The 26,756-nt window shown below is 36.4% G+C and overlaps 1 protein-coding gene across 12 annotated transcripts in view; it reads right to left on the bottom strand.

Moving 5' to 3' along the window:
• Positions 1-26,756, bottom strand: part of LOC126266769 (protein NDRG3) — a 481,178-nt gene that overhangs the window by 50,642 nt on the left and 403,780 nt on the right. For all 12 annotated transcript variants that reach the window (XM_049971295.1, XM_049971297.1, XM_049971293.1 and 9 more), the window contains 4 exons: positions 12,428-12,569; positions 8,742-8,888; positions 7,211-7,480; positions 2,314-2,398 (listed from right to left, as the gene is read on the bottom strand). In XM_049971295.1, coding sequence (XP_049827252.1) covers positions 2,314-2,398; positions 7,211-7,480; positions 8,742-8,888; positions 12,428-12,569 — 644 coding nt within the window. The remainder of the gene's footprint in view (positions 1-2,313; positions 2,399-7,210; positions 7,481-8,741; positions 8,889-12,427; positions 12,570-26,756) is intronic.

Raw genomic sequence — 26,756 nt, 5'->3', positions numbered from 1 at the left:
TACATTGTATACTGTATTCATTTGTATGGGTAGTCTGGAATTTATTTTAAGAAGTTAACATGAATATCCTTATTATTTCTCATTCACAAAGAACAACACAGATTCAGAAGGCAAGAGAGAGATAATACCATTTTAGAAGACACTGAGGACCTTCTCTCGTGCTCAAGAAATAGTGATTCCCTTCCATTGTAAAACCACCATTATGGAACCTAACTAAACAGAGCACAAGTAACAGTAATGCTGTGAGTTAGAAGATTAAGATTTATTAATATTTTATTGAAAGCAGCTTACCATTACAAACATATCCTTTACACGATACATATCAGTTTTGCATGCTACAAAGTACTTGCACTTAAACAAAATAGAAATTACTAAATAATAGTGTATCAATTACTTACATATTTAGAATATTCTATATAATGTTGGCTCCACTGTAGTGTTAAATGCAAAAATCAGTGCATTCTTAAATATTACACCTTATATGACTGTTTTAATTATTACATAAATATAAAAACAGTTACTCATTCAAAAATTTACATTTTATGTAAACAGATCGGAAGAATTAAGTGTAATCAGTACACAAGGAACTTCCCAGTTTCAAACACACTATCATTACACAATATAGGATCAGAATAAACATTTTAAATTTTCAACAGCACTGAAGCAACTCAATAAACAAGTTTTAATTGTAACATTAACACATATGGTCATAACTCCTCTGAAAGGTATACAAGGTGTACCAACGCCAGTAAGAAGGCACGAGGAAAGGAGGAGGGAAAAGTGGAAGACACAATTACAACATACAGTACTATTCAATACCTGAATCTAGAGAAAAGACTTCTGCTTCCCTACCGTAACTATGTAAAGAAAGAAATTAAATGATAAGGCAAAAGGAAGAGAAACTGCAATGTTCCTGCAACTGCAGACACTGAGACTACTAAATGAGGAAGAAGACCAAAACATATGGCAAAAAATGACATAGCCTATTTGTTATTCTTATTGTGAAAGAGGCAACTGTCAAGTTGTAACACATATCCAGCAAGAAACAGTAGCAACTCAGGTAAACATAGAGAATAACATAACATGAACATTCATAAAGAGAAACATAAGAAAATTATCACAATAGAATTTCCAGAAATGTGATCAAAAGGTTTGCTATTTGCCTGTCTCAAGAGAAAGAGCCATACTGTAAAAAGGACTGACATGTGACAACTTTTCATGATTTTTAGAAGTGAAATTTTAAGAGAAAAAAGCCTGAGATATGCAAATGCAAATATTGTTACTGACGTTTCTGATCTTAGCAAAGCAGAAATTTAAATGAATATATCATTGTTAAAGAAATGACTACCATGTGAAGGGAGCAGTTCAGTATACTTCAGGAAGCAGGTTCATAACAAGGGATGAAACAGGTTGAATTTAAAAAAAATTAATAATAATGTTTCTAAATTTAAAACAATATCAGTGTAAGTTAACTTTAAATAAGGGTTGTCTCAGTGATTATATATGTATAATACGTAAATTTTCACTTTCATGTGGGACATAACATATTGCAGACATGTTTCTCTACTTTGTGTTAATCATTTCGATAATTATTGGCTGTTAAATGCTGCAGCTGGTAAATGCAGACAGAAAATTTTAAATTAATTAAATTTCTAACAATACATGTTCATCTCTAAACTATATTTGTCAGTTTGATTTTCCCATCTGAAACTTGTTTATGGTGTGTGACTGAGAATAAGGTCTTCTTCACTATTAGTGAGTTCCTGACAGTTTGTTGGTAAGTGCTTTAATTTAAATATTTTTTGCCTCTGGAGTACCAGCATTCAGTTTATTTTGTATAAACAGACTAGAAGCTGAACTATGATTTAGGGTCTTTTTATAATTGTATGACATAAATTTTTTTAGTCTTACTACATAAAACAATAATATTCCACTTTCACCCTCTCTGTTGCAGTTAAGTTTCAAATTTATAGCTCTCAGTATTATTATTTTCTTTGACTGCAATATCGAGTATTCTGAGGACACAGATAATTTTATAATTTCTCATAACAGAATATTGTTATTTGACTGTCACACCAAATGACTGCCATGATAATAATTTCTTCTGGTATACAAGATCTCAGACTGATATACACACTGTTCACATACAAACTGCGTGTAAACTTCAGCTGACAGGCAGAAAGAACTAAGGAATAAACAAAGATCTGGATTCTGTGGATTCACGAAGTTTACATTTAAAAAATAAAGGTAGTCCATAAAGGTATTTTGACTAGCTGAAGGTTAATGGGTGTGAAATTTTCTCCCATCACTTACCATATCCCTGCCCCTGAAGGAACAGACGGAATGCTTCACTGACCTTCCCCGGTTGTTCTTCTAACACCATTCCACAGTCTTGTATCTGTCAACGTAGATGAGAACAAATGTAATGTTGCCACTGAAGTACATATTTGAGGGTTAGTCAAAGTTTCTCACTTCTGTGGTAGCAAAAGACTACACATGATATCTAAATACGTCATTATATGGACTCTTAGTATGCTAAATTTAGATCACATAACAGTGACTGAAGAGTACAATGAATTTATTTGCCAATTCATCTTCAAAAATAAGCATCACAAAAATTAAATTACAGCCAAATAAGCACAGAAAAGTCATGTGTGAAAAACTGTAGTAAACTAACACAGAAACAAAAATTGATAGAAAATGCCAGACTTTTTAACCATAAACAAGCTGGAAAAGTGGAGGTTCAATGCTAGATGAAATTCTTCTCTTCAGCAACTAAACACAGAACTGACTCAGGTTAGTGGAACAAGGACTTAAGCTTCCATTCCAGTCCCATCTTCTGTCAGACAAGCAACAGCTGATTCAAAACACAAGCCTTACTGCCATATTTTTGTTTGTTTGTAAGCCTGCAGGTGTCTGATAAGTAGATCTTTCTATCTTTTTTCTAATTTGTTTCATATAAAAATAGTCTTTAACAAAAATTGTCTGATGTTTATAAAATAATTTATTAGCCTGATAATTCTCTAAAATCCTTTGGTTTATTATTTTGAAAAATTCGAACACATGTAAAGCAAGAGAGCAACTCAGGGGTAAAAAAAAAATTGACCTTTAGCATTACCACTATCCAACTCATGAATGATGGCAGTTCACTCAGATCGAGACACTGATGGGGATTGCAGTGTTGCTGGTTCCAAGTAACAGATGTGGTAGGTGTTACACGTGCTTTGCACTTGAAGGAGGCGTGCGTTCTGCACATTATGTCTTTCACTTGCTTACATAGAATTTGTCGCTTACCACTAACATCAGTGACAACTCACAACAAATGTAACAAACATTTACTAAATAATTTGCTGCAATCCCGTTTAATTCTCATATTGGCTGCAACATTCACGACAGAACACTCTGAACCCTACTGAATGCTCAATGGCTGTTAAAGAATGCGCAATGTAGGTGCACATAACAAGGCTTATCTCAACCATCATCATTCATGGTTCCAACCATAAATAAAAAGGCAAACAAAAATAGTGGTGGAAATGAAATTCATTAGTTGCAGAAATATTAACACTTCAGAATCATTGGCCACCAAATTCAATTCATTCATTGATTCACTCTTCCATCTAATTCCCCTCCCCCCAATGTGAAGGACAACCCTATGTTCATGACAGTCATTTTACAAAGCATCATGAGAAAGAAAGTTGCACAATATTGTCAGATTCAAGCTTGTGTGACACCTGACTGTAAAGGATAACTAGCATTGAATAAATAAGTGAAATTAGGATGCCATTCACATTTACATCTTTTCTAAAAGTTAGCTGCCCAATATGGCAAGCACATGCAAAATATAAGAGACTTTTCAGATTTGGAGGCAGTTGTAATATGAGAATGATGGTAATTGCTCTTCAGCAATGGTGCAACAAAGCACTATGTAGAGTTAATCAATGGGGTTCCTCTTCCATGGTAACTAGCACAGACTCTGAAAATGTCAGTCATTTCAAACCAAACTCATGGTTTCCTTGCACGACATTCTAAAAGCCAAGAATGAAGGTAATTAGATGCATTCAGTATACCTTGACTCCCAAAAAACATTTGACCCAGTAAAATGGCAGCACTTATTGACAAAATGAAAACTGTAAAAGGTATCAAACGAAATTTGCAATTGAATTTCAGATTTCTTGCTAGAGAGGATGCAGTAAGTTATCTTGGATAGATAGTCACAGAAGACGCAGGAGTAATTTTAGGCATACCCAGGGAAATGTGTTGGAACCCTTGCTGTTCATATTATACATTAATGGTCTGATAGGAAATATTAACAATAATTTACGAATTTTTGAGGTGATGCAGTTAGCTATAATAATGTACTACCTGAAAAAAGCTGCATATATGTCCAGTCAGATCTTGGAAAGATATGAAAGTGATTCAAAGATTCCCAACTTGTTTTAAGTGTTCAGATAAATCAAACTGTGACACTTCACAAAAAAACAAAATGTAGTATGACCACAACATAAATGAGCCACTCTTGTAATCAGTCAAGTTGTATAAATATCTGGGTGAACAGTTTGTGGGAATTTGAAATAGTAATGATCATATAGGCTCAATCATGGGTAAAGCATGTGGCAGACTTTGGTTCACTCATAAGATGTCGGAAAAAAAGCAGTAGCCTACAAAAGAGATTGCTTACAAAACAATCATACTGTTCATCCTTGAATACTGCTCAAGTGTGTGGAACTCATATCAAGTACAGTTACAAAACCACTTTTAAATATTAATTCAACTTATGGGCTCAGACTTGTGGCAGTCAGATAAAAATAATTTTCTGTTGCATCCCCATTAATATTGCAAGTATATGAAGTTCTGTAGCAGAAATAAGATGAAATGTGATGATTTTAAATAAGCATTTCCAAAATGGTAGTAAAATTTGTAATTATCATAAAACGAATTGCATTACATGATTCCACTAATAAATATAAAATCTTGAAATGATAAGTTTAATCTTAATGAAGTTCATAAGGATGTTCAAATAATAATACAGTTATAACAAATCTATGAAGAAAAGTGTGGTGGAATGCTCTGCTCGCTATAAGATAAGCAGACAAACAATGAAAGACTACGTACATTCAGGAACATATATAACTGCAAAGCACTTAAGTGTGTTTCAAAAGTGTTTCTCAGCAATGATAAAGTTTGATTGTATAGATATAAAGCAAACTTATTGTGCTGTAATCAGTTACATAAATTAATTACATAAATTTTCTTGGACAACTGAAAATGATAAATAAATAGTCATGCTATTTTACTCCCAAAAAGTAAAGATGCAGATGGTGATGACAGGAATGAGAACTTTTAACAACTATATTTGATAGTAAAAATTTCAATTTGCATATAAGTGTGATGTAATCAAATAAGTTCAAAGTAACACAGAATGTTTTATTATTAGCTGGATAATTACACACAAAGAACTGGCTTCATTGTAGAAACATGGAGAAGAAATCAGCATTCCTCTGCTCACTAACCTATTATTCTAAGTCCAATCATAAAAAGCATTACTTACAGCAAGACAGAATATTACATGAGGTGCTGAGAATCACAAGGGCGTAAAGCACACCATTGTCAAATTTGAGAATTTAGCATCTGTTAATCTTATGGCAAGCCAGTTTTGCCTATGCTGTAGGCCCAAATCGTACATACAAATGAAAAGGTGTCTCACCGATTTCTCTGATATTCACTTTGATATGGGCCCAAAGCACAAAGAATAATTTTGTTGCTACTCATTTGTTACCTAAGGTTTCCAACATAATTTGGTGTCTACAACATGCATGAAGTAGTACTTTGTAATTGGATGTATTTTGGCAGTTTTATCTAAACTTCATGCACAAAACGTACTTAATGAAATTGGTGATAATGAGGTCCATGAAGTGTTAGAATAGATCATAATTCTGTGTACGGTGCATTTAATATCTGTTCTTATATTGTGATTTTAGTTTCACATTAATTACACACTTTACAGCTGTCAAAAACACTATTATCACTAGTTTATAAATAGAAATTTGTGATTAACATTAATAATACACATAACACTAAATGTTAATTAATACTTCATAACAAAAAGTGGGTACACTATTTTTTCTTGGGAAATATAGAAAGTTGGGACATGATTAAAAAACAAGTCAGACCTTGAGACCGGCAGTTTGTCTACAAGTTTGATTTTCACACAAAAACTATTTTTTCTCAAAACTTGCATCTGTGCTTTGGACCCTTATGGTTCTCAGTGCCTCATATAAAATATATTGTGATAAAAATTTCTGACTACCAGTGTTGTAAAATTATTAACATCTGGAAATTGAAATTATTATTACAGTAATAGAATGAGTCATGTAAGTTAGCTTTGGGAACATCATCCTTATTAGCACAAGAATTATGATTATTATTGTAATCATGCAGACAACACTACAGTGATTTCCCAATTATAGAATGTCTATTAGTGATCTGTATCTTGTGTATGGGTATACCTTGCAACAAGATAATTTGTATCAGAATGTGTGTGCAGATTTCTGGCACACTGAGTGTGAGCAAAGTGAGGTTAAGCAATCTAGATTTTAGCAGTTTTAATGAAAGTTCAGTGATGATCACTGACTCTCATGTTGTCTAGGTCAATAGGCCTATTTTATAAATTATTTTTCTCTTTAACACTGGACAGGGTGAGTTATGATTTAAGTCATTCTGAGACTTGAAAATTGAAAATCTGATATGAAGAAAGTATCACCAGGTACGGGAGAGTTCACCTCTAGGCACATTCAATTACATGAAAAATAAAAAAAGTTGTTTGATTTTAATTCATCCCTGATATTTTAATGCTGGGAAGATGAGAGGGGCAGGACAGTGGTGGGGTAGGACATAAGAATTAGAATTAAAGATGAATGGGAGTTTTATGCAGGCAATGCTTATAACTTGTCTGTCTAGAATATAGTAACAGGACTTTTCTGAGATAACGTTTTCTCTCTTTGGGTGTGTACACAAGTAGTGTGACATTTATATTCCCAGCAATTTATTTCAGGCTACTGATGTCTGTGTATTGTATGTGAAATTAAATTAATGGGTAACGCATTAAAGAGTATCTCTCTATTGGTATATTGTAGGCTATACGTTAGCATCAAACTATTAACTACCAATGTTAATGTCTTCCACAAAATATGTGATGGTACAGAGTGACTACCTTCATCCAAGAGGAGTTAGTTGGATCCAGTCTTCCATTAAGTGTGACAGTGTCTTCCACATGGGGTGAAAGAGCACCTGTTATGTTCATGACAGGCATTGACAGTGTGCGCGTCTCCTTCTTGCGAGCTGGGTCAAGTTCACGTACAATGTTGAGGTCTGTGCGGCGAATGTAGCTATCAATGAACAATGCCAAGTTCACAGGGTTGACACGATGTTCAAAGTAACTACGATATACTTGCGTCAAGTCATGATTACGTTCTTCTGTGCCCTGAAATTTTAAAATTAATGACTTTTTTTGCCACTACACCGTACAAAGATAAGAACCTTCCACATATTCTATTATAGTCATTAAACTAACAACTAATCTAGAGCTCTCTCTGTCTATCGTTTTCTCCCCCTCCTTTGGTGTGTACATAGAGGGTTTTCCATTAAATTATGGTACTGTAGTTATATAATGTCTGAAGTCCTGGGTGTTATATCCCTGTCATTATACTTAACACTTTTATCCCCACTCAGAATTTTTAAAACAGTGAAAGCAATTATTTGTTCTTGTTTCACTAATGTAACAAACACAGCAATCCAAAAGGCTGGATTAAATTTTCTTTTGAGAAATTAATGTAGCCCGAAACTTAATTTTGTATATGAGGAACATAAATTTGACAATTGAGCTTTAGATGGTCCAGTGTGATAAGAATAGTGGCAAAAATACAGACTCATGGTGAACCTTATTTGTAAAGCACTTAGAAGTTATAGCATAAGAAACTTGAAAGTTTGAATACTTAACAATCAACTAATAATAACTCAACAGTAACTCTAGTTTTACATGTTTAAAATTGGTGATTCTATATAACTTACAACATTTTCTAAGCATTGGTAATGTATTTGGTAATTAATAATTAAAAATTGGGAGAACTATATGAGACAACAGATATATTTTTGTACAGCTTCCCTGAGTTATTAAAGAATACTTTACACACATTTATTTCTCACATTATAAAATTCTTTGTTGGTACACTGGTTGTATGAAGTAACAGCAAATATTCAATCTGATTCACATAATTATGTGCAATCTAAGTTGGCATAATAATACCATTATATTTCTGAAGCATCTCAACATTATAATTTGTATCTTTTTGTAATGTAATACCTACTCCCAGTAACAGTCATTCTTGCATTAATATAATCACTACCTGAGAAAGGAATTATGCCACCGGTGTTTTGTTAACTATCAGTGATCATTTTATTCAGCGTACATAGAATTTGTACTGCAGTGCAGCCTGATTTACAAAAAGTAAATGGAAGAGTAACTGTTGGTTACCAACTCCCACCTTTGCAACACATTTGTGAATGAAAGCACTACACTGACATCATCCAGCCTGCCAGTTTATATTACTTTGTATTCATAACAATCTGTAATTATAACAAATGATTTGTCTTTTGGATGAATAGACTACTCTTTTTCTTGTTTGCAGCTACTTTATTTTGATTTATAATAAATGGAACACTATCCTTTAGAATGATGAACTTACTCTTCCAAAATGATGCCACATAAGGTAATCAAGTACACCCTGTGTCATTCCTTTTGAGCGAAGATGACGAGCATTCAGTTTTTGATACCCCCATTCAATCCAGCCTGCTTGTGTCGATACACAATTAACCAAACAAAGTGCTTCCACCTGTAAAAACGAGAAAGTATGAACATAAAGGTCCAATAACAATAGTGAATGTAGGAAGTGGGGAGGCTGACGGGTATGTGAACACAGACTTTTAGAGATTTGAATGTATACTTGGTTAAAAGAAAAGACAAATACAAAGCACTCAGACTATCTTTTTAGTGTCACATAACTGGTGTTTTGGTGAAATGACAAGTAGAATACTAAGTATTTCACAATAAATGTCATAGTTTACTATTTTTATCTGTTGCACTAAATTTGCTACACACTCATTCAATCTCTACTTTACTATCCAAGTTTCCTTTTTTCTCCTATTTACTTCCAAAATCTAAATTACCATTAAGAATGACTCACTAATTCACTCATTTGTAATATTCTGTAGGCACCATCAAGAAGGAGAGTCTACAGGCATGAGCATCCACATAAATTTATGTGGGGGGAGGGGGCAAAAATAAAAAATTGCCATTTTTATATAAATGAGTATTGTCTCATTGCAATCAGCCATGTAATGCTACAACAGGTTAAATGAGAGATGTACTGGAATCAGGGAAAATCACTTCTCAAATTGTATGAAAATTATGTAGTGAATTACACTCTGTCTTGTACAATTAGGAAGGGGTTCTCTACCCCTTCAGGGATTTGTAATGAAACAAGATATAACAAAAGAGATTCCCGATTTACAGGAGACAAGGTATTGGCAGAGTTAGAGCTGTGAGGGCAGGTCATGAGTTGTGCCTGGGTACTCAGCTAGTAGAGCACTTGCCTGCAAAAGGCAAAGGTCTCAAAGTTCAAGTCTCTGTCTGGCACACAGTTGTAATCTGCCAGGAAGTTTCATGTCAGCACACAATCCACTGCAGAGTGAAAATTTCATACCTCTAAAACTATTTTTTCCCTTAATAACCGGAATGTGTTCTCTTAATCATTATTCGCTGGCCAGGGTGGCCAAGCGATTCTAGGCGCTACAGTCTGGAACTGCGTGACCGCTATTGCAGGTTCGAATCTTGCCTCGGGCATGGATGTGTGTGATGTCCTTAGGTTAGTTAGGTTTAAGTAGTTCTAAGTTCTAGGGGAGTGATGACCTTAGAATTTAAGTCCCATAGCGCTCAGAGCCATTTGAACCATTTTTAATCATTATTTATTTTGTGCTGTATGCATTTCAAGCCTGTTTCCTCTTCCTGGATTTTGTTTTTACTTATTTATTTATTTAACCTGATCTAATTAGGGCCGTAAGGCCTTCCCTTACATCGGACCAGGGTTTCACACATACAGCTCCTTCTTTAGATCACAGTTTCCTGAAAAAATAACAATTTTAATATTAAAAATAGTGTTAAAATTATTTGAGTGCCAGAAGTACCATGGGAGTAAATAATATTGACAATGAACTAATAAAGTTAATAGTGGCAGTACTTGTACTGCTGCAGATGCTGCCAGTAATAATGACAATAGCAGTAGTAGCAATAGTAATTATAGTGGTGGTGGTGGTGGTGGTGGTAATGCTGCTGCTGCTGATGATGATGACAGCAATAATGTCAATAATAGCAATGTTGATAGTGACAGATATAAGAAGAATTTACAGATGTACAAGATGGATTTTTTCTGATATAGTGTAGCAATTTCTTGGGAAAAGAAATTTAGGAAGATTGCACCAGCTAACAACATTAGGAAAAGAGGTATCTGGTTGGAGAGAAGGATATACATGGTTGATGAACGCATAGAGGAGCATTGGTAATCCCTATTGTTGCTTTAGTAGACATGTCATTAAATGTCTTATGATCCGGAGATATTATTCAGTTCACTAATAAAATGTGGGAGATCACTCCAGAAGCAGGAACCTGCTACTGAGAAAGATTTCAAGAAAGTGGCTGAACGACTGAGTGGGACGCAAAGAATTTTGCTTTGACTGGATGGGTGTTTCTGCCATGTTGTTCAGGTAAGAGCCTTAAGGTCAAGGAAAGGTATGAGGGATAGTGTTTGTTTTTAAGACAGTTGAGAAGACAGAGGCTATGGAAATCTCTGTGCTTGGCTGCAGTCAGCCAGGATAAAAGTGCATATGATTGTAAAATATTATCAGAGAGTCGAATATGGAGAGATCTTCTTGCATATTTGCAGTTACATGCTCAGTCCAATTTAAATTTTAATCTGTTATTACTCCTAAATTCTTTGCTGAATGAGAGAAGATGATATTTGCCTCATTTAGGATTAAAGATGGTAAAGATTACTGATATTTTGGGCTAATTAGCCTAAAGTGAACAACTAGTACCCCTTGGGTTTTGGATTGCTTGAGCTCTAACCATATATGTCCCATATTATTACTTTCCAAGACCATTTAATTACCTGACAACATTTCCCCTGTGCATTTTGTCCCTTACATAAAATGAGCACATTGCCTATGTGTGTAGAGTTGAACTAATAATGTACGTCACACTATTCTATCTCCAAGGGCTTTCTGCCAAGTTGATACTGGAAGTGCAAAAAATATTTCTGAGGCATGGCATTTTTCAGTAAACTTCATCTGCATTTGAGAAGATATGTTTAGTTACTTCTGCAAATAAACGCTACTGAAGTCCATACAATTTTTTGTTCCCATTGGAAACTTTTGCTTCCTGTTAATGTTGCATTAGTGTTACAATCATACTTTCAGCCACTTTGACACCAACTCTTAAACTTTATTGTTATCTGCAGAACTCATTTCATCCAGATATTTATTTAGTTTTAGAATTAAGTGAAAATCAGGAACTTGACATTAATTATTTCCAAACAACCAACATTACATCATTTATTTAGGATATAACTATTTTCAGGACTTCACTTCTCATTCTCCATATCACAGTTCACTTATTGTGCAGCCATTAAAGGAAAGAACAGAAGATGCCAATGCCTTACAGAACCATTTAAATAGAGTACACAAAACATCCACATCGTGGTGCATGCAGTCACTTAAGATAAGTGGTAATTGTGCTGTTCAGTTCTGTATCCAAGCATTCATCAGAGTCTGTCTCTGATTTAACTTTTTGTACACAATTATAGCGCAATTAGTATAAGGAAAATTTTGACATATTATTAAGACAGAAGAGGAAAAAAACATTGAGAGCAATGGGGCAAATTATTTTTTATTTTATTTTTAATAGAAATATTCACTTCCTATACAAACCATGTAAATTTCAGAATTGAATCTCTCTAGGAGAAAGGCTACGAGACATACAATGACAGAGGAAAGAAGTAGGAAATAAACTGTGAAACTAACAAACTTCAAAAATGGTTAGATTTTGTTGTTGTTGTTGTTGTTGTTGTTGTTGTTGTTGTTGTTGTTATGTGTTTGCATTAAAACTTCATTTTGTATTAGAAGTATCATCTTCTGCCCTATTTTTTCTGCACCTCACACAGACACACCCAATAAATATAAAATATCAGCATGCATTATTAAGAGAGTATCTGGAAAGTTACGATTTACTGAGAACTGCGATATTACAACACCAATAAAACATTTTATCTCTGAAAATACAATACATAACTAGTATTCTGAGAAATATTGACAAACTAACCTTTTCAGGGTGATTCAGGGCAAACCTGCATAGTACATTGGCTCCAGCACCAACACCAAAACCAATGAATGACTTTAGGCCAAAGTGTGACATCACAAAGTTTATCTGCTCTGCTAGTTCATCCATTGTTGGGTATACATAACTGCAACACAAAGGTACATAAATACATTTTTTAATTGTTGTGTGACACTAAATTCATGTCGCACATACAACACATGGCTATTAACAACAATAAGCTGTATTTTCAAATAAGTTATGGAAGAACAAACAACTCACACGATTATTTTGTCATTTGTGTTGTTTGATTTATACAGCCACTTCTCTTTCTGTTTGTCCATCACAGTCCTGACATTTACACAACATATGACTATGTTCGATTCTTTTAAAATATGGTGACTACAGGTATTAAATCAGTTATAAAACAGTCAGAGTTTTAACACTACTGCACTTAAACTGAAACTGCCCTTTGTTGCACAAAAGCACTCTGTCTTCGAGCCACAAGTTGCCCATCGGGACCATCCGACCACCGTGTCATTCTCAGCTGAGGATGCGGATAGGAGAGGCACGTGATCAGCACACTGCTCCCCCAGTCATTATGATGATTTTCTTTGACCGGAGCCACTGCTATTCGGTCGAGTAGCTCCTTAATTGGCATCACGAGGCTGAGTGCACCCCGAAAAATGGCAATAGTGCATTGCCAGCCACCACGACAGCTTGCACAAAAAGTGCATTGTTATTTCTGTACTTCAGTTGCATTCCATCAACTGAACTGTTGACAAGCATTTTTTGGTACCATATGGCTTTCATTTTACTGAAACAAAACATTTTCAATTGAAATATGGCCTATATTTTCACATGCTGCTGACTACATACATGTGAGCATGATTGTGGCCACTGTAATTTCACTTTCCCCTTTCTTCAAATTATTATATAAGGTATTTGCAATGATAATTGATTTATCAAATGCTAATAAAGATTTGAAAACCTAGTACACAAATATTTACATAGTATGTAGATCAAGTGGCTGGTATGTTACTGTTTTAATTTACTTTTGTATCTCCGTTCATTTGATATCTTGCAACAATTATCAGCTAGGATCATAAGGAAGTGTTTGTCACCACCTAGGCATCAAGCAAGGGTAGTGTTCCATTATTTTTCGGGTGTACAGCTGTGATATTATTAACTCAGCTGACAAGCGTACAACCATTCTCAAGGGGAGTCACTTGCAAAATTTTTAATCACTTTACACAATACTGTGGACTGATGTGTAGGCATCAGACATAACTGTTCATCAAACTTTCTTGTACATTTCATCAGTTGTAAGGGATTCTACAATTGACTGCAGCATGACATAGTAAACTGTACCCCTTAAGCATCACTGGTTCTCTGGAGCTTAGGAAACTGAGCATGCCTCTTTCTGGCAGGGCCATAGTGATATAGTCTTGCCATTGCACTCAGCAATGCTCAAATGCTATGAATCACACCAAAACCATAGAGGGGTACCTGTGTAATAGGTAGTCAAGTCACACACCTGAATGCAAGGTAAGAGTTGTTTGGGTTTTGTGCAGAGAGGTTGCAAGCTGTTGAGCCACACAAAAGTTATTTGGAAAATTTGTAATGGAATACGAGTGTGGAAGTTTTTCATCAAATAAAAGAGCCATAGTGAAAGATTATTTAGTTTATTTGAAAAGAATGTACAAAACAGTATCCTCATCCTTAGTCAGAATAATCAACTCACAAGACAAGTCTGGACAGGGATAAAGGCTAATGAGGACTTTCACAGAATAAAAGATAAATTCGGAAAAGCAATACACCAATGTCAAACTTCAGTGTGATAGTGGATCTAAAATTTAACTGTTAATATGAGAATGTTTGGCTCTACACATTGCTAGGTAGTGTGTTACTGATAAAACCAATAAACAAAGTAAAATGGTAAGTCCTGTTAGACTTTCAAGGCAAGATTTTTTCCACCAAAATTTTAGGAATTTTAGCTCCATAAAATAAAGAGACTTGTTTTTGTTTTAGACAACAATGTTAGATTTTGCAATGAATCATGTTCTGTCTGCTAACCATCCCTTAACCAAGTCTGAGTGCCACAAACTAAAAAGATACAAGGGGAGGGCAGGTTACTTACTCTGCAGCTCATCTCCAATGGTAAAGTAATTGCTGTCAATAGAGGTGTGAATGTGTAGTCACAACAGCATCAGAGAGGAGGTAGTTGTTATCTGTGAATGAAAGTGCTGCATCAAGCAGGATAGCCACAATTTCCAGAGTGTATCAGGCAGTGATGAATAGGAGCAACTCCAGATATCAAAATGTGGGGCATTGCAGCCTCCAGGTTGTTATTTTGAATGTGATATTAAAAATGAATTCCCAATTGTACTATGGTATTCAGAACATGTGATGTCACGTCACAGTACAGAAGCACATGTAAAGGAATTTTGCTGAAGTCATCAGCAAACCATGGTGTGAATCAGACATAAGAAGATACAATCCCCTTGAAAATATCTGCCACAGATGGAGATAAGATGTTATGTTCCATTCAATCACTTCATAATAGCCCAGAACATTTTATTAATGGTGAAAGACAATGAAGTCATCAATATTACTGTTGAGCATCAGTTGAGTTTTGGGAGACCTGCAAAGCCACACAGGAGCAGGGCTACTTCCTATGTTGGCAGATTTGAACTGAGGAGTGGGTTTTCCCTAAATCTGAGCATATTGCGACACTTGTGGAAGTTTTGAATCTTGTGTAAATACTTTGCTAGCTGTTTTGGAGCTAATGCTTGACATAGCCAGTGTTTGTTTACAAATTAGGTTACAAGTGATCTGTCTGATTGTGGCACCAAATGGAAGGTTTATTTTAGATAATGGAATGTAGTCAAATAAAATTAAGTGATACAGAGGGAATTATATTAGGGAGTGAAACAGAAAAGTAGTAGTAGTAGAGTATTTGGCTAGCAAGTAACTGATGAAGGATGAAGTAGAGATGATATGTACCTTCTGAAAATATAAATTTAAGTGTTACAAAATGCTTTTGAAAGTATTTGACTGGAGTGTAGACTAGAACGGAAGTGAAAAATGACAATAAATGGTTCAGAGAATGTAGACTTATAAAGAAAAGAACATGGATGATAATTGGTTCAGACAGAAAGAGAATAGAAGCTTTAGAAACATGGAGCTACAGAAAAAAGCTGAAGATTGGATGGACAGCTTACTAACGATGAGGAACTGAACTGAACCTGCAAGGAAAGAAATGTATGCTGCAACATGGCTAAAAGAATTAGTTTGGTAGTGGGGTTAAAAATTGTAGAGGGAGACCAAGGACTGATTACAGAAAGCAAGTTCAAATGGATGTGTATTGCACTGATTAGGCAAAACTGAAGAGGCCTGCACAGGATAGACCAGTGCCGAGAGCTGCGCCAGGTAACTTTTTGAAGAATGTAATTAACCAGTGTGAATAATCAAAGGTGAGAAACAAACCAACTATTGTACAGTCACAATGTTGAGTGCATAAGAATTCTTAAGAGTTAAAGGGAGATTGAGACCTGACTTGACCAGATTGTGAGCCAACTCCTGTTGGCTGTGGACCATCACTGAAGAAAGGAGATTATGGTCTTTTCTTCCTCTAATTAATTCATTCATTCATTGGTTATTCATTCATCATGATTTGCAGATGCCACCAACAAGTAGAATGTTCAGTGATGGGGAACGAGTCAAGATATACATTTACGAAAGACAAGGGAATTATAGAAACTTAACAATTACTCTGCATTAACAATAAACAGTCACAATGGTGCTTAAAGCAAATTACACTTATGCCATCTAGATTTAATTCAATAAATTAATAATAAAACTCCTACACTGAGAAAAGTACCTATACTGTTTGAAATACCATCCTCCTGAATGTAGGATCAGTGTCCGACCACTATGCCACTTACTTGATAATCCTCACCTAGGTAAGAAGGCAGCATTTGCAAGTTTTGTGAATGAATGCTGTCACTCAATGCAGCTTCTCATATTTGTAACAGTCAAGTTTATGATGACTTACTCCAGGCAAATGTTACTATTCACTATCACCCTTCTTTTAAAAAAATGGAAATGTGATGGACTATATGTCAGATTCCTAGTAATGGACTTGACAATATTCTGGATGTTGTATGACCTCTTGGCTTTTGTCTTGGGATCTTTGAACAATGTTTGTTAAACAATGTTTCTGATTTTTCACCAGCACACGTGGCTAACATTATCAGAGATTTATCCTCCATTAATTGCGGAAGGTTTGTATTAAGTCCACAGTTGGAGATTTTATGTACCTGTCACATTGACATCTGAGAGAGTTCCTCTGGTCATTCCCCAAGGAATATATGTATAGCAATGGCAAAATAAGTGTATGAATGAATGAGTGAGTGAGTGAGTGAGTGAGTGAGTGAGTGAATGAATGAATGAATGAAAAGACCCTAATTTTTCTTCTTCAATGACAGTACATGACTAATAGTAGCTAATTTCAAGCATTAAGTAAAAGCTTGAAATTTTTTTACACAGTTAAGAGTTTTAAGGCAACCAAAATTGTGGTTTTCCAGTGATCAGTTTGGTTTTCCTCAAGGAAGAAGCACAGTGGTAATCATCAGGGAAAAGCCTTCAGACAATGGCACAGCAGGTATGAATAATTTCTGAAAGTGGGCTCAACTCCATTCTGTCACCAACAATGGGGGTGAATCTTCAATGATGCTAGCCACTTGGACTGGAGAAATCATTAAACAATGTCGTCCAAAGGTCTCGAGATAAAAGCCAATACTCAATTTGTCAACAAGTGACCACAAAAGCTTCAACCATTTTGTATTACTCAGGATGTCAGATGGCATATAATGATTTGACACCTGTCACAACAATACTGTATAGTCTGCTAAGCACCATGTCAGCAGTGGAGTCAACCTACATGGTAATCTGTGGTGCCAGTGTTACAACTCACATTGACTGCCAAAAAGTTGGCCTAGCAGTAAGCATTTTACACAGTAACTTTGATGCTTTCTAGCATTGTTTGATGACATGCACATCAATATGTGTGCTCCACAAGCTACTATATGTGCATTGTGGAGGGTACATCATATTGATATTATCAGTTTTCTTTCCTATTTCATCTGTGTATTGAGTGAGGGAAAAATGTGTATCTATATGCCTCTGTATACAAACTAATCTCTCTTGTTCCCATGACCCCTATGCAAGATGTTTGTTGGATATAGCATAATGGTTGCCCACTCTTCTTTTAATGTGTGTTCTTTAAATTTACTCTATGTAGTACCATCAGAGATATGTCATCTTTTTTCCAATGTTTTCCATTTAAATTATCCCAGCATTTCTGTATAGACTACATGGATCTGTTACAATCTGAGCAGCAAATCTCTGAATTCATTAAATGTCTATTGTCATGCCTACTTGACAATGACTTCAGACACTAGACACTGTAGAACTGATCACACCGGCATTGTGTCTGTGATTTTCTTTGCAGATGCACTGAATTTTTTCAGAACCCTTCCAACATGTCTGTCTTCCACTTGTCTTCCCTAATACTGATTTTATGTGATCATCCCATTTCACATTGTGTCTTAATGTTATTCATAAACACACTGCAGAGAAAAAACATGAAGTGCTCAGAATAGGAGTTGGCAATGGTTGGAGAGGTGCATTCTGATATCTAAAATTTGAGAAATTAAGCACTGGAGGTAACACATCAGGACACAGTATGTATGTGTAGCATTGTTGTGCTTTCAAGAGTTCCCACAGTCACTGCCAGCCATGACCTTCAGTCACACACCTAATGGCTCCCTACATCATGATGCTAGAAGTAACATCACTGTGTCTCTCCAAAACAGTCAACAAATGGGACAGAACCAATCCAAAAGCTGCCATTTGTTGTGTGATGTCAACAGCAACTTATGCATGAGATGGTTATTTTCTAGGCTGCTAGTCTCCAACAAATGGTGAGAGATGATGTAGAATGATCAGGGAGTCCATTACTTGTTCTTCGTTGGCAGTTGCATATGTGACGGGATTACAATGCACTTGGTTCACAATAGGGTGAGCTTCCCTTGCAGTGCTCAAATGTGGTTGACCGTAAATTTGATGATGAGTGTGTCTGCCCTCAGTCCAACATCGGGCCACTGCCACATCCAAATGCCCTTCAAATCTGCATATTGCACAATTTGACCAGCAAGCAAAATGGAGACCTACAATGACCTCCCTTCCAAACTCTGTCAGAGTACTGATAACACTGTCTCACATGAGTAGGCAGCATCTCCATGTCGTTCACAATAATTACTCCACATCTGATACTATTCAGATCCTTTATACATGTTATAAGGTCTGCTTACAACACTAATACACTCTGGTGGCCATTCTACCTGTCACAGAGAATTGTAACTCCTTTCATTTACACATTCAGGGATGGTGTGTATGTGTATGAAGTTGCACTGAGATCTGACCATATGCTCTTGGGTGCTTGATCTGGTACTGAGTGCCATGGGTTTCAAATTCGAGCAAGATGACATGGACCTCGATTACCACTAGAGGTCTCTGCAGCCACCACATCATAACCTGTGGCTTCATGCACATATAATGTGAGGGTGCCACGGTGGAGCACGTGGACCCAGCAGCCAATAATGACATACCCTATCATGCATTTAAGTGCCTGCCTCTCAGTGAGGCAGTCTGACATTTGAGTAAGTCTATCGACATCTTGCCTACAGACAGCATGTTTACTTTACTTTGTTTCCATGTATGAGTGGACATTGTGAATTTGAGAGGTTTTTGCTTGTGACCCTGTTGCTTCTTGTGTGTTGTTGTTTGTAAGGTCTTGCTCAGTTGTCCACCATTGCTCTTGTCCATTCTTTCCCATTTGTTTTGTTTGTTCACAAGCTGCTTCCGTTTGGTCCCACCATGCTTTCATTCTCAGCAACCCTGCGACCAATTTGGTCGTGCTTACAACACTTCACTTTTTTTTTAGCCTATGTACTTATACGATGTTTCCTGCTCAAGATATTCACCACTGCTCTAGTAATCAGATTCCACCAGATTATTTCTCTTTGTTACAGACATTATCTTACAATTATGTGCATTTGAAGACATGTCCCATTCATTACACCAACTGAAAATTTTGCCTAAGTCACTTCTGTAATTCATTATGATCATGCAATTACAGCTAATGTTTCTGGAGATAGTTTTACACTTTCAGTTTGTTTCTCAAGGCAGTCTATAAACCCTTGAAGTTTCCCAGTATATGTTTGGTACATCCTGAAATTTGTTTTGTCTTTCTCCTTTATTGAGCATCAAAACAACTGTAGTGTCATTCCAGTGTTTGAGGATTGTCTTCCACTGCAGACTTTTTCTACATAATTTGCTTGATACAGCTCAACTGGCATTACCCACAGAATGTCATTGTTGTTATTATGAACTGCCTGTACATCTAATGTATCTCTTGATCCATATGGACATTAAAGAAAGCTTAGCATTCTTATCTAATTTCATCTCTATTGTTGGATACCGTTCTACCTATGATCTTAAATGATAATATGCAGTATCCATGCAACCTAAGTTTCTGTTTGGTTTTTTCATACTCTTATAATTATCTCTCCTACTAAATTTTCATTCCTTTTTCCTTGCATTCTATTGGAGACATTTCCAAATAGTTTAGTTTAACATATTACATCAAGTTATTACTATAGGTTATTTGAAACTCTCGACTTCTCTCTAATAGTTACCTTGTTCCACTAGAGGTTTTCTTTTCTTTTGCTTTCTTCATATTAACAACACCTTTTGATGTACCAGTTCTGTGAAACCTGGTAACTGATGTACTGTATTACTTAGTGACAACAATGTTCTCCAGCATTTTATTCTTATCTACTATAATTCGGGTCACCATTCAACATGTAGCTCTGCTACAGTGTGTTCTTGCATAGTTCTCCCACTAGTGATGAAAACTACAAGTATGTACGTTAGACTTAAGCTCGTCATAAAGCCATTTCATTGCCAATGATAAAACAGCTGGAAACTTACTGCTACTGCCGATAATTTTGAAGAGCTGACTAAATGTAGGTGAACTGATACACATAAGTGAAATGTGCAAATCATTCTGTATAAGAGTTAATTTTTACAAACATTTCCTCAAGTACTTTGAAAGTATAAAAGTTATTTTGATTTATTTCAGAGGTAACTTTCTTACAGCACACATACCAGTAGCAAAAAGTGATAACTGAAACTATAGAAAACAAGTATCGTTAAAGGAATTATTGTGATTTGTACATGGTTTAGTAAAAATGAAAATGCTTTATTATCCATTATAACTTTATTTTTAAATATAACAGCTGATCAGAATACTTTGTTGAATGTATTATGACTTGTTTTTTTCTCATACCAGTGAAGCTGCATGTGAGTGTCTAATTGTTTGAATAAATTACCTTGCTTAGACAATATTATGTTAGATGTAAGTCTTATGATCCATTTTTTCCTCATATGTTTCCACAGAACAGATACATAAATGAGTATGTAAAGGTTTTGTTTAATTATCTTGCTTGATACAGTTTAGTTCTTTTCATCCTTATTTTGTTTCAATGAGGACACAAACAAAAAAAAAAAAAAAACAACACTGTCTGAATAGGCCTTTAATGCCCAATGGTATCGACTGGCCACCATGTCATTCTCAGCTTATGCATCACTGAATGCGGATATCGAGTGGCACATGGTCAGCACATTGCTCTCCTTGCTGTTGTCAGTTCTCATCACCGGTGCTGGTGCCGCTACTTCTCAACTGTAGCTCCTTAATTGGTCTCACAAGGGTTGAGTGCACCCCACTCGTCAACAGCACTCAGCAAACCTGGACTATGACCCATCCAACTGCTAGCCAATCCTGACAGCGCTTAACTTTGGTTATCTGACTGGAACTGGTGTTACCAATGTGGCAAGGCCATTGGTTTTCAATAATTATTTGTATTTTAAGACTATCACAGAAACAAATATCACAAAATATTGAAGTCTTCTTTGGGAAACCTTTTTATTTCCAGGAAAAGGGTGTCTCTGTATTGATTGCTAGTTTTGACCAGTTACATTGACATCTTCAGATAACAACAGAAAGCAGTGTCTACATGTATTACTAAATCAAAACACTTTGTCACAATTGTATTTACAAATCCAAACTCAAAAATTGGGGTTACAATATATATTCCTACATATTTTTTCACTGTGCACAATGAAATGGTGCAGAATTCATTTAATACATATGTAATGTGACCACAATTATTGAGTTTGGTATTGTGATTGTGATAAAACAACATATTTCAGTAGTCGATGCAGACACTGCTTTCTCTTATGTGATCTGAAGAATGGCACTTAACTGGCCAAAACTTGTAATCAATGCATCTAACCTTGCAATCTTGGCAAATAAAAAGTTTTCATAAAGAAGACTACAACACTACATTTAAAGATCATCTCCTACAGCACTGAGTATGTCAGGTAATTATAGTTCCCAACAAATCAGTAAACTTTGTGAAAAGTGTTTTTCTGTATATGCATATAACAAAAGTCAAAATACTGGTCAAATTTGTAAAATACATATAACTGTTTGTCATAAAGAAACACTAGGTCAGCCCATCTTTCTGATAGATACATTTAACCTTACTTTCTCTGTCTTAGACTTCAGGTCACAATGCTGTTGTGGTCTGCGGGTGATGGGAACGGGTTTGACAGAGTGGTAATTATTATTCCATATTCGGAATGCCTCACAGCAAATAAAAACTCATTAAAATTAAAGGATAAAGCTTTTAAAAGTCCATATACGTGGAAATTAAACATCACATTGTATATTAGAATAAGGTTATGTTACAAAAAGTGCAAAAAATGTCAAAAGCTGCCAGCTTGATAGTATCCAAAAGAATCCTTAACAAATGCCTTTTTCACTGAAACGTCCCATGTGGCAACTACTATTAGTTACAACTTGCATTATATTAGTTAAAGAGGTCTTCAGCTGCATCAGTAACATTTTCCCAATACATTTGCAAATATCTCATTTAGCTTGTTTAGGAACAAATGCTGAGACCTGAACTAATCTATGTTTCTTTTTATTCTTCTTGTCCCTGTATCATGGTAGAGGTCAGACATAATTAACTGTTGTTGACCTAGGCTGTGTGGTAACATTGTACATAGGTGTGGATCAACCATTGATAAACCATCTGATATAAATAGATCTGATTGTTTATAATGAGCAGTGTGAACCAACATCCTTAGAGCCCAAAGAAACTCTGATCATACGTAAAGGCTGTTAGTGGCACCAAACTTAGTGTCAAGTCCCTAGCAAACAAGACAAACTGAAACTGAGCATAGCAAAGCAAAAGTTGAAATGCTTAACTCCATTTTCAAATATTCCTTTACAAAGGAAAACCAAAGATAATTGGCACAGTTTAATTCTCTTACCACTGAAAAGTTGAATGAAATAAGTATTTGTGTCACTGGTATTGACAAACAGGTGAAATTGTGAAAATTGAACTACGTTCCCCAGGCCCTTATGGATTCCCTGTCAGCTTCGAAACTGAATTTGTGACTGAGTTAGCTCCTCTTCTAACTATAAGATATTGTAGGTCCCTAGGACAAAAAACTGTGCCCAGTTCTTTGAAAAAAGCACATGTCACACCTGTCTACCAGAAGGGTAGTAGAAGTGATCCACAACATCAACATTCAATATCCTTGACATGAATTTGGTTTATAATCTTAGAATATACTCTGAACTCAGACATAATGAGGTACCTTAAATATTCTACCCTCCTTAATGCTAACCAACATGTATTTAGAAAATATTGATCATGTGAAACCCAACTAGCACTTTTCTCAATGACATACTGATAGCTTTGGGTGAAGGCAGCCTGGTAGATGCAGTATTTATTGATTTCTGCAAAGCATTTGATTCAGTACTGCACCTACACTTATCATCAAAAATGCAATCATGTGGGCATCAAGTGAAATTTGTGACTGGATTAAGAACTTTATGGTAAGGAGGACACTGCATGTTATCTTGGATGGAGAGTCATCAACAGATGTAGAAGTAACTTTGAGTGTGTCCCAGGGAAGTGTGTTGGGGCCCTTGCTGTTTGTATTGTATATTAATGACCTTGCAGACAATATTAATAGTAAAATCAGGCTTTTTGCAGATGATGCAGTTATCCATAATGAAGTATCTGAAAGAAGCTGCATAAATATTCAGTCAGCTCTTGATAAGATATAAATGTGGTTCAGAGAGTCGCAACTTGCTCAAAATGTTCGGAAATGTAAAATTTTGCACTTCACAAAACAAAAAAGTGTAGTATCCTAAGACTGTAATATCAAAGAGTCACTGTTGTAATCAGCTAGCTCATACAAATACCTGGGAAGCTGGTGGTAGAGCTCAGTTAATTGGTAGAACATTGGGGAAGTGAAATCAGTCTGCAAAGGAGATTGCTTATAAATCACTCATGCGACCAGTTCTAGAATATTGCTCAAGTGTGTGAGACCCGTACCAGATAGGACTAACATGGAATATTGAATGTATGTGGAGACAGACAGCACGAATGTCACAGGTTTGTTTAATGCATCAGAGAGTGTCACAGAGATATTGAAGGAACTGAACTGGAAGACTCTTGTAGATGGATGTAAACTATCCCAAGAATGTCTGTTAACAAAGTTTCAAGAACTGGCTTTAAATGATGACTCTAGGAACATAGTACAACTCCCTCTGTATAGCTCACATATGGATCGTGAGGATAAAATTAGAATAATTACTGCATGCACAGAGGTGTTCAAACAATCATTCTTTCCCATGTTCTGCCGGCCGGAGTGGCCGAACGGTTCTAGGCGCTACAGTCTGGAACTGCGCAACCGCTATGGTCACAAGTTCGAATCCTGTCTTGGGCATGGATGTGTGTGATGTCCTTAGGGTAGTTAGATTTAAGTAGTTCTAAGTTCTAGGGGACTGATGACCTTGGAAGTTAAGTCCCATAGTGCTCAGAGCCATTTGAACCATTTTGAACCTATGTTCCATATGTGAATGGAACAGGAAGAAACTCTAATAACTGGTATAATGGGGCACAGCCTCTGCCATGCACCTCACAGTGGTTTGCAGAATACATATGTAGTTGTAGACAAGATGAGAAGTAGACCTTTCAGTAATCCAAAGTGAAGTCCAATGCCATCACAGGATATGAATCCAGTCCCAGCACAAATTGAGTGAAAGGAGCAAAGCAAGCACTGGAAGTATGTGGCTTCACTATTGCCAAAGAAGGTGTTAATCCAACCATCATCAGGCAATGTGACAATATTTTTGGGTCTGCAATGATCTGGTGCTATCATGTAATATAAGGGGCATACCATTAAAAAGAATGTGGTAAGTGAGGTCGTCAACGTGAATCATTGCCGGAAGCTGTTGGAGGGGATGTTTTTGTTCCACAACAATGCCCCCATCTTATTATGTAAAGTACACAGTTATGTGTGCTGTTTCTTTCAGCCATCAAATTTTGCCTCATCCCCATATTCTACTAACTTGGTGGCCAGTGACTTTTTCCTCTCACTTCAGATGAAGTACCATTGCATGGCAGGCATTTCCAGAATGATGATGAGCTGATTTTTGAAGGGGAATGTTTCCCACACAGACAAAATGCAGACCTCTACAACCAAGGTGTCTTATCATTGAGACAAAACTGTCTTACTGGAGGGTGAATATTGAGAAACTAACATGACAAATTTCACTACGGCAGTCTAGTTTTTATAAGGTGATAACTAAAGCACTGTGCCTATCTCTCTTAATTGTGCTTCAGGCATCCTTCTATAGCATGCTAGTGAGCACATGGACTACACCCATTGCCTGAATTTCTTCAGTGGACTGCCCTCAATGTTCAGCTCCCCTGGATCAGTATACTGACCTACATTCATCCCACAAGACAAAAATGTCAATGGCTCTGAAGGCTACCAGAGCCCGAAGAGTTTGGCCAGACACACAAAAGATGCTAAATGTTGGCAGAACTATGTTCATAACAGCCTGAATCACCCTGCGAAATTTTGTGCCTCAGTGCTTACGGGGACTGGACAAAAATATGGAAACACCAAAAACAGAACACATTACCATGCCTAATGCAGTGTAAGAAACCCGCCAGCATTCAAAACTGTTTCCAGGTCCTGTAGGACTCTCAGAGAAATATTATACCGTTTCTCCCGCAAAATAGTATGACGTTCTTGTACCGATGATGGAAGGATAATGATCAATACCCTTCTCTTGAAAGTAGACCACAAAGGCTCTATAATGCTGAGATCTGGTAACTGTGGTGGACACTGACAATGCGACAATTCATCCTTGAGCTCAAAAAATCAAGTCCTGGGTGATGTGAGCTTTGTGAACTGGGCCATGTTACCTTGGAACACAGCATCACCACTGGGGAACAACCACTGGACAGGTGTGATCAACCAAAATGGTCACATAACCCTTGGCATGAATGCGACATAGCAGACTAACCTTGGGGCCCAAGGAATGCCGCGATATGGCTCCTCAAATCACCACCGAACTCCAGCCATGTATCGTGCTTGGGACATAAACTCGGCCAGAATTTGGAAACAATGAGAAACAAGACTTGTACAATGGAATCACACTCTTTCATTGCTCCTTAGCCCTGGTTTTATGGCTTCCACTTCATGTTTTCCTGTTATGGGAATTCGCATCACTGATGAGTGGCTTTGGAATTCCAGCTCACCCTTGAGTTCCTCGCTTCCTGAGATCTCTTTGGTTGTTTTGGTGCTGACAGTCTTTGCAAGTGTGATACTCAGTTTTGCAGTGAGTTCTGCAACTGCCGTCTTCTTATTTTGCGCCACAATACTTTTCAACGACCATCCGTCACGCTCACTCAACACCAATTTCGTCTACGTTGTCGCTTAGCAGATGATGTTTTTTGCTTTCCCTGTATGCGGTATGAATCTTCGATATGGTGTCTCTTGAAACACCGAACACTTAGGCCACTTCAGTTATGGAAGCCCCCACCATACGAGCATCAACAAATTGCCAACGTCCCAATTCAGTTAGCTGCAACATAATGCGCTCACAGTTATATAGTATACTGTTCTGATCACGACTGACACAGTGCAACACATTCAGGACACTGCACAGGTGCCGTTCATGGTCAAATACAACAGCATAACCTGCAGGCTTGGCTAGCATCTGCTATTATGTGCTATTATGTTCAAGCAAGTGTTTCTCGCTGTCTCTATATTTTTATCCAACCCCTGTAGGATCAACGTGACAAGTTCACATCTTATTCACGTGCTACCA

This window comes from Schistocerca gregaria, chromosome 4, assembly GCF_023897955.1.
Source record: "Schistocerca gregaria isolate iqSchGreg1 chromosome 4, iqSchGreg1.2, whole genome shotgun sequence".
NCBI classification, from domain to species: Eukaryota; Metazoa; Arthropoda; class Insecta; order Orthoptera; family Acrididae; genus Schistocerca; species Schistocerca gregaria.
The sequence above is the reverse complement of the archived record's forward strand: the minus strand, read 5'-3'. Positions and strand labels throughout refer to the sequence as shown.